The following is a 14,988-nucleotide window of genomic DNA, read 5'->3' on the forward strand; positions in this document are numbered from 1 at the left end:
CAGGGCGAGAAGACGCCCCCCCCGGAGGAAGGCCAGGGCGGGAGAAACAGGCGAAAGCCCCCCCCCCCGGGAATCCTGAGGGCCAGGTGCCTTTGGCCAAGGGACCCCGGCAGGCAGCCCTGGGCCCGAGGGGGGTCACCCCTCTCCCCTCCCCCAGAAGCGGGACCCACGGGAGGAGGGAGGGAGGGAATGAGGGGACCCCCACCTGCCTGCTGAGGGGGGCAGACTCCGCCGCCGCCGCCGCGCCCTTCCTGGGCCTGGGCCCTCCTCTTCCTCCTCCTCCTCGTCCGCCTGGCCCCCCGGAGGCCCGTTCGGGGCTGCGGCGGCCCCACCTGGCGGCCAGGTGCGCGTGGGAGGGGGGAGGGAGATCCAGGGCGGCCCTTCCGGGAAAGGGCGGAAGCGGAGGCCAGCGAGAGGCGGGCCAGAGCGGCAGGAGGGCGCCCCCGCGCGGCCGGGAAGAGCCAGGCTGGGCTCCTGCGCCGGGAGGTGGCCCCTGCCATGTGGCCCCTGACTCCCCCTGTGGGGGGGGAGTTAAAAAACAGGCACACCTTTCTAAGCTCTCCCATAGGAGGACACTCCAGCCTCTGCAGTATTTCCCTCGCCCTTTTCTGCACCTTTTGCAACTCTGCAGCATCTTCCCCCAGGTTGTTGCTATTAGGAGAAAAGGGGGAGAAATCTGTGGGCCACCTTGAGCAACCTGGGGGGGGGGGGGAGGTGGGATATAGCTGCGGCAAACAAAGAACCCAACAGCAGCAGGTTTGTGTCATGTTGGTCCTCCTTGTTCATATCCTGGAAGCTGCTCTTTACCCAGGACCTGGGATCCCTCTGAGTGACCAGAGATCTTCTTCCTGCCACTTCTCCTTCCGCAGTGGGCAGTTTTGGACAAGCACAAATGCAGCAGGGATGATTTGCTCATCAAAAAAGGTAAAGAGACCCCTGACCATTAGGTCCAGTCGTGGCCGACTCTGGGGTTGTGGCGCTCATCTCGCTTTACTGGCTGAGGGAGCTGGCATACAGCTTCCAGGTCATGTGGCCAGCATGACCAAGCCGCTTCTGGCGAACCAGAGCAGCGCACGGAAACGCCGTTTACCTTCCCGCCGGAGTGGTACCTGTTTATCTACTTGCACTTGATGTGCTTTCGAACTGCTAGTTTGGCAGGAGCAGGGACCGAGCAACAGGAGCTCACCCCGTCAGGGGGATTCGAACCACCAACCTTCTGATCGGCAAGTCCTAGGCTCTGTGGTTTAACCCACAGCACCAACCGCGTCCCTTTTGCTTATCGAAGGTCCCCCTTATTCTACCCATGTACTGGAACTGGGTTCAGCGATAGAGCTTGCATTTAACTTTGTGGCCCAATTGCTTTAGTGGTTGTTTGTGGTGCGGCATTTTTAAATTTCCTAGTAGGATGGAAAGGTAGTGCAGGAGAGGGGCTCAGAGATACCGAAGTCAAGAAGACGTCCTAAGAACAGCGACAACAGGCAGCTCATCACTCTGCACAGTTCTTGTGTCCCTGAACCTCTCCCTTCGCCGCCGGCTGAGCCAACAGGGACTGAAGCCCGTTTCCCTTTTGTGATGGTGCATCAAGAGCCCCCAACACTTTCACTGGGCACTTCTTGTCCACTCCAACCTCGAGCTTAAGGCTAGCTTACACCAATAGATACAGTGGTGCCTCGCAAGACGAAAAGAATCCGTTCTGTGATTCTCTTCGTCTAGCGGTTTTTCCGTCTTGCGAAGCAAGCCCATTGACGGATTAGTGGATTAGTGCTATTAGCGGCTCTTAGCGGCTTATCTGCTGATCGGATCAGCTGATAAGCGGCTTAGCGGCTTAGAAAAAAGGGGGGGAGGGGAAAAAAACCAGCAGGAACTCGCAAGACATTGTCGTCTTGCGAAGCAAGCCCATAGGAAATTCGTTTTACAAAGCACCTCCAAAACGGAAAACTCTTTCGTCTAGCGAGTTTTCCGTCTTGCAAGGCATTCGTCTTGCGGGGCACCACTGTATTCCCCACCATGGCTAGAAAACCTGGGTGGGAACAGATGGCAGGTCCTATAGCAGAGAACACTCAGGATGGGGCCCACTGGATGGCACCAAGGAGAAAGGCACAGCAGGGTTGCCACTGAGCAACAGGCCTCTTCCCCAAGCAGACTGCGCTCTGCCAGGATCTGGTCATGGTGTGATGAGGAGCTCCAGCTGCCATCCAGAGCTCGCCACCGATGCTGCGCAGGAGAGGGCAGAATGAGGGGAAGAGGTGGGGGGTGTAGGAATGATTGTTGGGTTGGGTAGCTCACTCACAGATAAGGCCACAGCTGTCTGAACATCTTTTGTCTAACCTTTTGCGGTCTCAGCAGTCCGCAGTGTCCTGTCTGTGACCGTTGTCTCTGAGACCTTTGTCTCCTTCGTCATACACTGCGCAAGGGGAAAATGACACGGTGGAAACAGGTGCCAAAATAACTTTGCACCACCCCACGATCTTGGGACTGGAAGATGTGTAAAGGTCACAGCCCAAAATGTATCTGTCTGAGGACTTCCGGGTTAGCGCCATCGGCAATGGTGGAGTTCCTCTGACCGAGAGGAACCTGCTCCGTGAGAATTGGGTCTTGCCGCCGCGGCGAAGGCGGGGACCCCTTAAAAATCCCAGGCAGAGGAAGCCTGGGAAGGTGGGATTCGGCGGGCACCAAGAGCGCCTCCCCTACTCGCGGGGAAACCCATTTTGGGGCTCCGGAGCGAAGTGGGGTGAGCGGCGCAGTGCTTTGAACTGATTGCTACTTTCACGGAGTGAAGCCGCACAGCTGTTGCCGGAGAGCACTGACTTTTTCCTGTGGACAATTGGATTTAAAAGTAACTACCCGTGAGTAAAGTGAAGAATTGGAGTTTTAAAAGTTGAATTACATTGGTGCCTCGCAAGACGACATTAATCCGTTCCACGAGTCTCTTCGTCTAGTGGTTTTTTCGTCTTGCGAAGCAACCCTATTAGCGGCTTAGCGCTATTAAAGGCTTAGCGGCTTAGCGGCTAAAAGGCTATTAGCGGCTTAGCGGCTTAGTAAAAGGGGGGGGGAAGCGGGGAAAAAATCGGAACACTTGCAAGACGTTTTCGTCTTGCAAAGCAAGCCCATAGGGAAAATCGTCTTGCGAAGCAGCTAAAAAACGGAAAACCCTTTCGTCTAGCGGGTTTTCCGTCTTGCGAGGCATTACTGTAATTTGGCACTGAAGCGGGAAGGTCTAAACAGGAAGTCCGCCTTCCGCTTTTGTAAATAGATTGAAGCAAAGACATTGCAAGCTAAAGTCTGGAAAGTCGTTTGTAAAGGACTAAATTTTCATCAGCTAAAAACACCAAACCCTCCTTGGAAGCAGGAGAAGAGGGGGGAAATCTTAGATTGTTTAAACCTGCAGGAGAGAGAGTAAAGAAAGATAAATTTCCACCGTCTTGAACCTGGGAACGGGGTGTCAGAGACAGACGCTTTGGGGAAGTTCATTGACTGAATAAAATGTTTTTTGACAGTTTAAAAAGAGAAGCATATTGATTCCAATGTTTCCTTCTGCATATAAAAAGGAATAAAATATCTGGAAAACGAAAGTAATTTTGTTGCTGGAGCTGCTTTCAAAAAGATGGATACAAACAGAAATTGTTTCCTCTAGAGGGAGCTTGTGATACTGTTGCTGGAGTCGATCTGGGGAATTTTACAGCTGCAGAGATTAAAGATCGTGGGAACCAGACATTGACCTTGAGCAAGAATGTGTCTAGAAGAAGTTTTAGTGCTTGCTCTTTGCAAGACAAGCGCTTTACTGGAACAGCTACATGAAAAGATGGATTTGATGACTGTTGCAGTTAGCAATTTTGGACAAACGGTGAATACCTACATAGAAACTACTCAGGAACCATCTCAGGAATTTGCTTTGACAGGGCAAGTTGTGCAGATGGCAAAGGAGGAGGTTGTTGCTGAACCTCAAGTAATAGAAATGGAGAGAGCCGCAGCCTTGCAGGAAAATAAGTTGTTGTTTCTGACGACTGAACCTGGAGAAAGTCAGATTGGGAGAGATGGAGTACTGTTTGGTTTGGAGATGGGAAGTTGGGTAGATCCCCCTATGCAGGGATGTTTTGTCATTTGGGATCTGGTTTTGGGCCAGGGGGAGCTTGGAGTTGTGGGGGCCCTTAACTTTGGAGGGACTTTGAAACATGCCTTCAAATATCTTTTGGATTTCAGTGCTGACTGTGGAGAGTGGGCTGACCTGTCGAGAAGGGATAAAGACATTGTCAAGTTGGAGTCTCCCTGAGATCTACCCCTCAGTGAGAAAGGAAGGAAATTAAGAATAAAATCAGCAGAAGATAAAGTAAAGTGCAGGTATAAACACGAAGAAGACCTGCAGAAGGGACATGGAAAAGACTTAAGAGCCTCGGATAGAAGGTCACCAGGTTGATGGACTAGATGGAAGGGATGGAAACGACTGACAAAACCCGAGACCAGGAAGAAGAGACGATGGATGAAGATTGGAAGAAAGTTTAAAAAATTCATTTAGAGAATTATTGTAAAATTAACGAGTGTTAGAAAAATGCTGGAATGAAACTATTTGGCTTTAGTAGAAATACTATAAGGAATTATGTATAAATAAGTTTTAAGTTTTAAGCTCTAGGGCTTTTTATGGTAAGATAAGGTTAAAATAAATTAAGATAATTTAATGATAGAATATAGTGAAAGATGGAAAGGATTTGCTGAGATAATTAATAATTAGAATACAAAAAAGGGAGGTGTGAGGACGTCGATGAAACAAGTTAATGAAAGATAAAGATTTGGGAATATTGGATTTGTTTTTCCTTTTTGTTGTTGGTTTTGATGTATTGCGTGTTTTGTATTTTTCTTTTTTTTCTTTTTATTGACTTGTATTGCTTAATTCCTTGTTTTTCTGATTATATATATATATATATATATATATATATATATATTCTTTTTTCTTTTCTTTTCCTTCTTTTTCTTCTTCTTCTTCTTCTCTCTTTTTTATTCTCTGTAATTTTAAACTTTCAATAAATATCATTTAAAAAACAAACAAAAAATGTATCTGTCTGGGTTTGCATATTGTGACAATAAAAGGAGCCGGCAGCTTGCTTGCAGCTCACCTGGGCGCAGCTCACCTGCATTACCAACTTCACTTCAGGGGGACACATTCTGCTCCAGACCACAGGGGCAGGCTGGCAAACAGTAACCAAGACCCTCTGTCCCGAAACCGCTAGGGTGGAGAGCGGACCTGCCCTCCGCCTCACGGCACCCCCAACCCTTCCTGGGTGCCAATGGGGCACGGACAGTTTCCTGCCAAATTCCTCTGCAGATTATTTGCACCCTCCACAGGATTTGGGGCCGATGAGCCCAGGGCCTTCATCCTCGTGTGGTTGAAAATCCCAGTCCAAGACAAGCGAGGTTCCCCCCAGAACAAGGGGAGACGCTGGTTCCTGGCCATCTCCTTTTATTACATGATTAAATCCAAATTAGAAAATAATCCAAAGAAGGGAAGGACAAGAGTCCAAGGGCGGGGGGCAGGGGGGGCTTCTCCGTTAGCTGCTGCTCGGCTGCTGCTCCTGCTCAGTGTACTCTATGCTTGGGGGCGAAGGTGAAGGAGGGGCCTGGAGGGCGGGAGGAGCTGTGGCTTCCGCAGAGGCCGCCTTGGTGGGCTGGGGTTTGCTCAGGGAGCCATAGATTCCCATTGCCTGGAGAGAGAAAAGAGGGCGGGAGGGAGAGGTCAGAGCCCCTCAAAACAGCACATGGCATGGATCACACAAGACAGAAGTAGCTGGAATGATCTGCCCTCACTCTACCCAGCAACCCAGACGGCAGGCTGTTTTGCATTCTGCAAGAGGACCTCACCATACTAGCCCACCCCCCAAGGGGAAATGGAGCCTTGGAGTGGATGACAACACACCGGTTATGCCGGGGGTCAGACCAGAAGCAGGTTCAACTTGCAGGTCCAAAGTCAATCGTTGCTTTCCAGCACTGCAAGGCCCCTGCTCCACTAACCAGCCGGATCATAGGCAGAGTTTGAGCTCCTGAAGGGCACCAGCTTCAATAATAATAATAATAATAATAATAATAATAATAATAATAATAATAATAATAATAATAATTTATTTATACCCCGACCATCTGGCTGGGTTTCCCCTATAACCTATTAAACATTAAAAACTTCCCTAAACAGGGCTGCTTTCAGATGTCTTTTGAAGATAAGATAGCTGCTTATTTCCTTCACATCTGAAGGGAGGGTGTTCCACAGGGCGGGCGCCACCACCGAGAAGGCCCTCTGCCTGGTTCCCTGTAACTTGGCTTCTCGCAGTGAGGGAACCGCCAGAAGGCCCTCGGAGCTGGACCTCAGTGTCCGGGTAGAACGATGGGGGTGGAGACGCTGCTTCAGGGATACTGGACAGAGGCAGTTTAGGGCTTTAAAGGTCAGCACCAACACTTTGAATTGTGCTCGGAAACGTACTGAGAGTCAATGTAGGTCTTTCAAGAGCGGTGTTATATGGTGTGAGAAGTGCCCAGCTCTGATGGGATGAGGCTGCAAGATGCCTAATGGAGCCTCCTGACCCGAGGTGAGGCATTCCTTCCACCAGATACTTCCTCTGTTCCTACCTCCCCAATCCCTGACCAACAAGGAATCTGCTGAATTCTTGCAACCTTAGAAGCCTTAAGCGGCTATTGTTTCATCTGCACGCAAGGATCTTTTGCTCTTGCGATGTTTGACCCAATCTCCTTCCTTATTAGACTGCAAGCTCCTGCCCTCCACTGGTGTCAGCGGATCCCAATCTGTCCGCCTGCCTCCTGGCACACCAAACTCACCTGGGCAACCATGCTGGACATGTCTCCCGTGCTGGATGGCAGAAGAATGGTGTTGGACTCTTTTGCCAGCTTGGAGAAGGCAGCCACGTACTGCTCAGCCACAGACAGAGAAGCTGCACTGTTGCCGTTCTGGGAGGGAGAGAGGAGAGGAAGTGAGATGGTACAAAGACGCAGGAAAGAAAGACCAGGAGGAGGAAGAGAGGGAGAGAAATGTCCCAGAATGGGGCTCTCCTCCTCTAGCTTGCTTGGTGTCAAATAGAATAGAATTTATTATTCATACCCCGCCCATCTGGCTGGGTTTCCCCAGCCACTCTGGGCGGCTTCCAACAAAGTATTAAAATACAGAAGTCTGTTAAACATTAAAAGCTTCCCGGAACAGGGCTGCCTCCTGATGTCTTCTAAAAATCTGGTAGTTGCTCTTCTCTTTGATATCTGCTGGGAGGGCGTTCCACAGGGTGGGCGCCACCACCGATAAGACCCTCTGCCTGGTTCCCTTGTAACTTGACTTCTCGCAGTGAGGGAACTGCCAGAAGGCCCTTGGCACTGGACCTCAGTGTCCGGGCAGAACAATGGGGGTGGAGACGCTCCTTCAGGTACACTGGACCGAGGCCGTTTAGGGCCTTAAAAGTCAGCACCAACACTTTGAATTGTGCTCAGAAATGTACTGGGAGCCGATATAGGTCTTTCAAGACTGTTGTTACGTGGTCCCAGTGGCTGCTCCCAGTCACCAGTCTAGATGCTGCATTCTGGATTAGTTGTAGTTTCCGGGTCACCTTCAAAGGTAGCCCCACGTAGAGCGCATTGCAGTAGTCCAAGCGAGAGATAACTAGAGCATGCACCACTCTAGTGAGACAGTCCGCAGGCAATGAGGGTTTCAGCCTGCGTTCCAGATGGAGCTGGTAAACAGCTGCCCTGGAGGCAAAATTGACCTCCATGGACAGCTGAGAGTCCAAAATGACTCCCAGGCTGCACACCTGGTCTTTCAGGGGCACAGTGACCCCATTCAGGACCAGGGAGTCCTCCACACCCGCCCGCCCCTGTCCCCCCAAAACAGTGCTTCTGGTGTAACAGAGGACACCATTTTTGAGGGATGAGGAAGGACCAAATCAAGTCCCTATCCGTCTGCTTTGCAACCCAAGCACTTCCACCTCCTCTTGCCCAGACGAAAGACAAAAAGGGAGGCCGTTCTTAGGCTCCGGAGGGGCCTGGCACATCTCCTTCCTCCAAAGGAGCCCAGGGTGGCCACTTAGCCAGAAGTTGGCTGCAAGGCCTTAGGAGAGCTGCTCCAAACTGACACCAAGCAGAAAGGCCCTCCCAAGGGGTCTCCCCAGGCAGGTGCTTCCCTTGAGACACCCCCCCCCCAAATCACCTGCTGTGCCAGAGCAGCTGCCACGACTCGGATCGCTTCTGCTTTGGCCTGAGCCTTCACCAGAATGGCACTGGCTTCCCCTGGGAAAGGAAGACAAGGGCTGTCAGGCAGGTTCAGGGGAGCCCCAAAGAACACGAAACCCCCGACTCAGTTCACAGCACAAGCAGTGCAGTGACCTCCTTTCACCAGGACCCCTTCCCCAATTACGCCAGACACTTCCCCGGGTGTAGGAGCTAGGAAGGAAATGAGGCAACCTCCCCAAACCGTCTGGAAAGAAGCCCCGGTTCCCAAGGAGTGGGTGATATCCAAGCAGAAATAGGAGAAAGGGGCACCTCCTATGGGTCAGAGTTCTGCTGGACCATGGGGAACAATGTCGTCTTTGGTGGGTCGGGATCTGGCATCCTTTGCACAAGCAGCATCCCCCCAAATCCCACCTCTGTATTTCACAGCAGGTTTCTAGATCTCAAGGCAGATATCCTCCTTCAGGGATGAAGTGTCATGCCTGCCCCACAGGACGGCTCTCTATTCCTTGGCTGAGACTCCTGGCTGTTTCCTGCTGCACATTTATCCTTTGCTCACATTTCACCTCCTGCCCCTCATCCATTCCTCCCACAAGCAGCAGCACCAGAGGCTCCGGGTTATGGGGCAGAGGAGGAGGGAGGCAGCCTCCGAGGTCTCCCTGCCCTTCTCTGCCTTTAACCGGGAGAGGCCTCCCGAGGTTACCGGAAGCCTGGTTGATCTGCTCCGCCTTCTCCGCCTCCGAGGCCAGGATCTGAGCTTGCTTCTTTCCCTCCGCCACGTTGATGGCTGACTCCCGGGTCCCTTCTGACTCCAGCACGGTTGCCCGCTTGCGTCTCTCGGCCTCCACCTGGAAGGGAAAGCGCTGCTTGGTGAGAGACCCGCCAACCTCCTGGCAGAAAAGCCGTGCGACCCTAAAGAGGAGCCCCAAGGCACACAGAGATCATCGCTCCCAGGATTGACGGCTCCCACATCACAGGCAAAAAAGTCCTGCGTTCCAGAGCCTGCGAGGACGGTACCCACGCCAGGGAGAGGGAAATGCAGCTGAGAAGCATCGCCAGGACAGACTGCGGAGTCCCGTTCCCAGTCCTCAGCCAGATCAGAGAAAGCAAGCTGGACCTCGGGCGGAGGAGGCAGAGGGAATGGCAGTCTGCCCCCAGCCTCAATACAAAGAAAACAGAAAGAAAAGAAGAAGCAAGAAGTGGTAGAAGACATCAGAAAAAATGAAACAGAATTATATAAGAGACCAGATGATGCGGAAATAAAGAGAAATATTAAAATACTACAGTCACAATATTCTATGATAATGAATGAAGAAATGGAATGGAAATTAAGATTAATGAAACAGAGAAATTTTGAGTTTGCTAACAAGCCAGGCAAATTACTGGCTTGGCAGCTAAAGAAAAAAGAATGTGAAAGGACAATTAATCAAATCATTATTGGGGACAAAATAATAAGTAACCCTAAGGAAACTGAAAAAAGATTTGCGGAATTTTATAAAGAACTCCCTAAAGAAGTGCCCCCCAGAGAGGCTTCCAGGGGCCGCTGACCTGCATCTGCATGGACTCCTTGACGCGAGGGGGAACGTGGATGTCCTTGATCTCATAGCGCAGGCACCGGATGCCCCAGTAGTCTGAAGCCTGGTTGATGGCGTCCACGATGCTGGCGTTGAGGTTTTCACGCTCCTGAGTGGGGAAATGTGGGGTCAGCGAGGGCGACAGCAAAGGAAGCTGCCTGCTTTGCCCCAGGCCAGCCACCGCCTGCTCTGACCGGCAGCAACGCCTCTCCGGAGTCCTGGGCAGGGAAGGACCTTCCTCTCCACCCCTGACCCTTTGCAACTGGAGGTGCTGGTGGCTGAACCCAGGACCTCCTGCAGGCAAAGTATGAGCTTAGCCACTGAGCTGTGGATTCTTTCCCAGGCCTGGCTGTTCTCCAGCCCTCTCTGCCTGGGTGCTCTCACCAGCCAGAGGACCTGGCGAAGCAAAGCCTGTGCCCCAGATTCCTCAAAGCAGGCGACCACCCCCACTTCACCCAAGCCGTGCCACACGGGGCACCTGCAGCACACCTGAACCTCCTTGTATCATGCCGTATCCACACCCTGCAAGCTTTCTCTGCAGCTCCCCCAGAAACCCAGTCTGCCGCCCCTCCTGTTCTACAGCCCTGGTCTGCCGCAGAGCTCTGGCCCGCCCACTTCTACCCCCCAGTGCCAGATACACAACCCAGACCTCCCCCCACTTCCCGTGGCTCACCCGAAAGACTTTATCAAGGGTGAGCTTGCCCAGCTCAGACCTCATGGTGGTCTGGGCAAGCTGGGTGACGGCGTATTCAGGGTCCTCCACTCCGTAACTGGCCTAGAGGGAAAAAGGAGGAGACAGAGGGATGGAACAGGAAGGCAGCACTGGCTGCCTGACACTCCCAGGGCCAAGGACAAAGGGAAAGGCCTCGCCGCCTCCTGGCCCCAGAAGACGACAGAAAGCTCAGCAGCCACCCCCCTTCTTGCCCTCTCAGCTGCGCACCCCCAAACATGCACAAGAGCTGCCGAGACGGGGGGGGGTAGAATCCTTTGCTGTGTCCCAGAGGGGCTCCTGGCTTGATTAGGCTACAGTCAGTTTCCATGAAGATAGTACCTTGTAGGGGTCCATGACTCGCAAGTAGAGGACGCCGTCAATCTGGAGGGTGACATTGTCTGGAAGGAAACAAGGAACAATTTCATGAGAACAAGGCAGAGGGCCCACCGCCCACGATGAAGATACAGATAAGGCCCAGCAGCAGGGGAAGGAGGCAGCAAAGACCTACACTCAAGCAAGTGCAGGTACAAGCAAGAGTTTTCCCAACCAAATAGCGAAAGTTCTTCCAACACAGAGAACAGAAAGTCTAGGCCTCCCTTTGTTTGGAGAAGGATTAAGAACCAGGCAATTGCTCTACAGACATCTGGTCAATACTTTCTGAGGTAGACCGATTCAATTTGCAAAGGCCTTGGATGAACACAGACAGACAAAGCTCTGTCTTCACACATGTAACTATGCAAAGGAAAACTAAAGAACCCGGGTTTCCCAGCACTGGCAAGGAGGTTTTGCTGGCCTGGACAGAGATGGACCACCCCACAAATTACCCACTCCAGGGCGGCCCCCAACTCAGCCCTGCCCGGCCCTTCCTCTCCTTGCCTCCCCAGCCAAATCTTCTCACCAAGGGTAACAGCCGACTGCTCTGGCACATTGATGACGATTTCCTTGAGGCTTTGCACGTAGCGGATGCGGTCGAGAAGCGGGATGAGGAAGTTCAGCCCCTGGCAAAAAGGGTTAGCAGAGGGGAAAGTATTTCTCCAGAACAGTCACCTCTTTCTCCATGCAACTAGTTGCTCCAGATTGCTGAATTACCTGAAAGCTGAGCTTACGTTTTACACTGCTGTAAACCAGGGGAGTGCAGACCCTGCGGCCCTCCAGTTCTTGCATGACTCAAGCTCCCCCCAGTCCCTGGGGCCAGGCTCCTATGCCTCCTGTCTTAAAACAGCCTCACTGTTTGCCAGTTTGGTTCCCAGGATTAATTTAAGGTGCTCACACTAGAGTTTAAAGCCCTGAATGACTTAGGTGCCAAATATCTGAAAGGTGGCCTCCATCCCTACGAACCTTCTCAGGTGTTAAGTGCAGCAAAGGGAGTCTCTTGGTAGTTCCATCACCCTCAAAAGTGCAACGAATGGTGACCTGGGAACAGGCTTTCTCTGTAGCAGCCCCTCAGTTGTGAACTCCCTCCTCACAGTAGTGCATCTAGAATCTGTCGTACAGCTTTTTCCATATGCCAAAGAAACCTCTTTATGCTACCTTTTGACACATATAATTTTTTTGTGGGACTCACCTCTTCAGTTTTGTTTAGTTGATACTGTGCTGCTTTTGCTTGGAATTGTTTTAATTGCTTACTTTCCCAAAAGATATCCAGTTATTCACATGGCTGCAACTGATCAATCCCACGCAAGTTTCCTGTTAAAAACCGCCCCTTTGAAGATGCTATTTCCAGGCTGAACTTCAGGGGGGTATTTGAGAGGAAATAACACTGAAGAGTGAACTTCTGTGCAAGACACTGTCCCTGGAACCTGCACTTGCTGCTATTTCTTTCTTTTTTTTAATGTCTGGGTAAAGGTAAAGGGACCCCTGACCATTAGGTCCAGTCGTGGCCGACTCTGGGGTTGCGGTGCTCATCTCACTTGTCATGTGGCCAGCAGGACTAAGCCGCTTCTGGCGAACCAGAGCAGTGCACGGAAACGCCGTTTACCTTCCTGCCGGAGCAGTACCTATTTATCTACTTGCACTTTGAGGTGCTTTCGAAATGCTAGGTTGGCAGGAGCAGGGACGAGCAACGGGAGCTCACCCTGTCGCGGGGATTCAAACCGACGACCTTCTGATCGGCAAGTCCTAGGCTCTGTGGTTTAACCCACAGCCCCACCCGCGTCCCTTTAATGTCTGGGAGAAACCATCAAATGGTAAATATGTTAACTGCGTTGTCTAATCTAATTTCAGCATTTGTTTGTCTTTAAAGGGGCTACAGGACCCTTTACTTTAGTTAGCAATGACCTCAATCTCCACTACCAGCCCAACCTGCACTTTCTACTTTAATCCAATGCCAGGAAACACACTCTGCTTCCCTCTTTTCCTTCCTTTCCCTCCTTCAGAAGAGGGGCCTCCATTTTGGCAGTCTTGTGAGGTTTTTTGTCCATTTCTCTACATAGGAAAGCCAAGGACACCCTAACTCTTAAAACTTGTAAGCCGGACTGCTGTTAAAACCCAGCTGGCACCCCACTGGTTCCTTAAAAGTCTCCCTTTGCAGATCCACCCCACACCCCAATTGCTGAAAGCAGGACTGTTCCTTACTGGCTCCAGGATGCGATGGAACTTGCCCATCCGCTCCACCACCCAGGCTTCCTGCTGGGGCACAAAGAGGACCACCGTGTTCATAGGGAGGCTGGAGGACCGTCTCTGAGGCACTCTGGTCAGCCACACTGCGGGCACCGGCCGCCTGCTGCTCTGCAAAGACATTGGGGGGGAAAGTCTGAGAGTGTGCAGAGAGAAGACTCCACCAGCTGTTGGGTGAAAACACCAGGGAGAGCACAGAGGTATGTGAATGTGCCACCCCAAAGCTTCAGGCAAGTTTTGGCACGAGTTGCCCCATTTAGGACCCACCTTATATTTTTAGGGTTGCTTCAAATTGCTTTTAATACTGTGCTTTAATGCTGCAACCCACCCTGGGACCTTAGGGTGAAGGGCGGGTAATATTCCTGCCTTTCTAGCCCACCTTTTTCTCCAGGGGGTCAAGGTGGCATATACTTCGCTTCCCGTTTAATAACCACTTCAACCCCGTGTGGTAGGCTAGGCTGGGAGGAAGAGGCCGAGCCCCAAGGTCACCCCCAGAGGTCTTAATGGCTGAGTGAAGGCGATGTGAACCTTTGCCAGGCCACAGTCCAACACTACCCGCTACATCCCTAAACAAACAATAAAAAGCGGGTTTAGAAAAGCAACATCGGCCGGGACCCTTCCCCTAAGACCTACCACCTTCTTAGCCCCCCTGGCCACTGCTCTATGCCTCCCTCAAGGAGAGCAAGGGGGCACCGAGTGGTGGGAAGGATAAGGAATCTCCACCTCTGCCCCCTCTGGCTGCCCCACTCCCACCGGCTCCAGAGAAGGAGTCCCACAGCTCTGCCTCCCCCAGCCCACCCCCCCCCACCTGCAGCCTTTCCTAAGCCTCTCCTCCAATGCCTCTCCTGTGTGCTTTTATTGGAGACCCTGAGGATCCTCCAGCCCAACTCCAGCAAATAGATCAGGCTTCCTCAACCTCGGCCCTCCAGATGTTTTGGGACTACAACGCCCATCATTCCTAGCTAACAGGCTCAGTGGTCAGGGATGATGGGAGTTGTAGTCCCAAAACATCTGGAGGGCCGAGTTTGCCTGTTTGAAAAGGACCCAGGATTAATTCAGCAAGCGATTTGCGCAGAAGCAAGGCGGCGTTAGTTATGCCATATACAAAACAGACCCCACCATCCAGCCCCCGCCCGCCAACTCCCATCATCGCCAGTGGTCAGGGATGATGGGAGTTGTAGTCCCAAAACACCTGGAGGGCTGAGGTTGAGGAAGCCTGGAATAGATCCACGGAGATCTCGGAGGCGAGGAATATGTTTTCGAAACAGAGGCATAAAATGAAGGGAATGGAGCTCCGCCCCGACCCCCCCACCCCGGCCAGGGTTGCAGGGCAGGGTCTCTGCCCCGAGGAAGCAGCAGAAAGAGCAGCAGCAGCGAGGCCCCCCTTTCCCCCCCTTCCTGCCCCCTCGCCCACCTCCCGGAGGAGCAGCCCCCGCGCGACCCCCCGCGCCGCCAGCATCTCGCTCGCTCGCCCTCGCCGCCGCGCCGCCTCGCTCTGCGCACGCGCCAACCCCGCCGCCGCCGGAAGCCGGTCCGGTCCCGAAAGCCTTCCGCCCGGCGCGAGGAAGAGGGGCGGCCAAGGCGCAGCGCCGGCTCCCGTGCGACTCCGGAGGCACCACGCGCGCGGGCCCGGGGGGGGGCGACCTCGGCGCGGCCTCCTCTGGCTCGGCCCGCCGGGAGAGGCGTCTTGGCCGGGGAGGGAGAAACGGGGCCTGCGCCGCCTCCGCCCCCAGCTCCTCGCTCTCGCCCCGCAAATGGCGGCGGAGGCGCCGCGCCTGCTGCGAACGGGAACCGGACGTTGAGGAGAAAGGGCCGCCCGCCCTCGCGGGAGCGAAGCAGGTCACCTGCGGAACTCCCTGCCACGGGAGGCCGGGCACCTTC

At 52.9% G+C, this 14,988-nt stretch overlaps 2 protein-coding genes across 7 annotated transcripts in view; both read right to left on the bottom strand.

The window, feature by feature from the left end:
* PIGO (phosphatidylinositol glycan anchor biosynthesis class O) overlaps positions 1-14,988 on the bottom strand; it is a 125,719-nt gene that overhangs the window by 19,853 nt on the left and 90,878 nt on the right. For 3 of the 5 annotated variants that reach the window (XM_083465786.1, XM_083465783.1, XM_083465787.1), the window contains exon 1: positions 206-380. The exons of 1 other annotated variant lie outside the window; for it this stretch is intronic. The gene's annotated coding sequence lies outside the window, so the exon portion shown is untranslated. Of the gene's footprint in view, positions 1-205; positions 381-14,988 lie in introns of those variants that run through there. One more of the 5 variants, XM_083465784.1, reaches the window with a different exon arrangement.
* STOML2 (stomatin like 2) lies at positions 5,436-14,627 on the bottom strand. 2 transcript variants are annotated; one of them, XM_083466185.1, is made up of 10 exons: positions 14,522-14,627; positions 13,066-13,218; positions 11,390-11,489; positions 10,831-10,889; positions 10,453-10,554; positions 9,754-9,888; positions 8,909-9,053; positions 8,186-8,265; positions 6,817-6,945; positions 5,436-5,693 (listed from the first exon to the last, which is right to left on the bottom strand). In XM_083466185.1, exons 1-10 carry the CDS (start codon positions 14,564-14,566, stop codon positions 5,541-5,543), a joined length of 1,101 nt encoding a protein of 366 aa, XP_083322311.1. In that variant the 5' UTR covers positions 14,567-14,627; the 3' UTR covers positions 5,436-5,540. The 2 variants fall into 2 exon arrangements, with proteins under 2 accessions (XP_083322311.1, XP_083322312.1); XM_083466186.1 differs by having other exon boundaries at positions 13,066-13,213; positions 14,522-14,614.

Source organism: Podarcis liolepis (genome assembly GCF_965112155.1).
Source record: "Podarcis liolepis genome assembly, chromosome: 11".
Lineage (NCBI taxonomy): Eukaryota > Metazoa > Chordata > Lepidosauria > Squamata > Lacertidae > Podarcis > Podarcis liolepis.

What these genes read in the sequence shown, in the direction of transcription:
- STOML2 (XM_083466185.1), bottom strand. Translation starts at nt 14,566, where the DNA reads ATGCTGGCGGCGCGGGGGGTCGCGCGGGGGCTGCTCCTCCGGGAG. An exon ending in GAGTCATGGACCCCTACAAG is followed by an intron (nt 10,555 to 10,830) that starts GTACTATCTTCA and finishes TTTTCCCTCTAG; the next exon opens with GCCAGTTACGGAGTGGAGGA. An exon ending in CCCTTGATAAAGTCTTTCGG is followed by an intron (nt 9,889 to 10,452) that starts GTGAGCCACGGG and finishes TTCCCCACTCAG; the next exon opens with GAGCGTGAAAACCTCAACGC.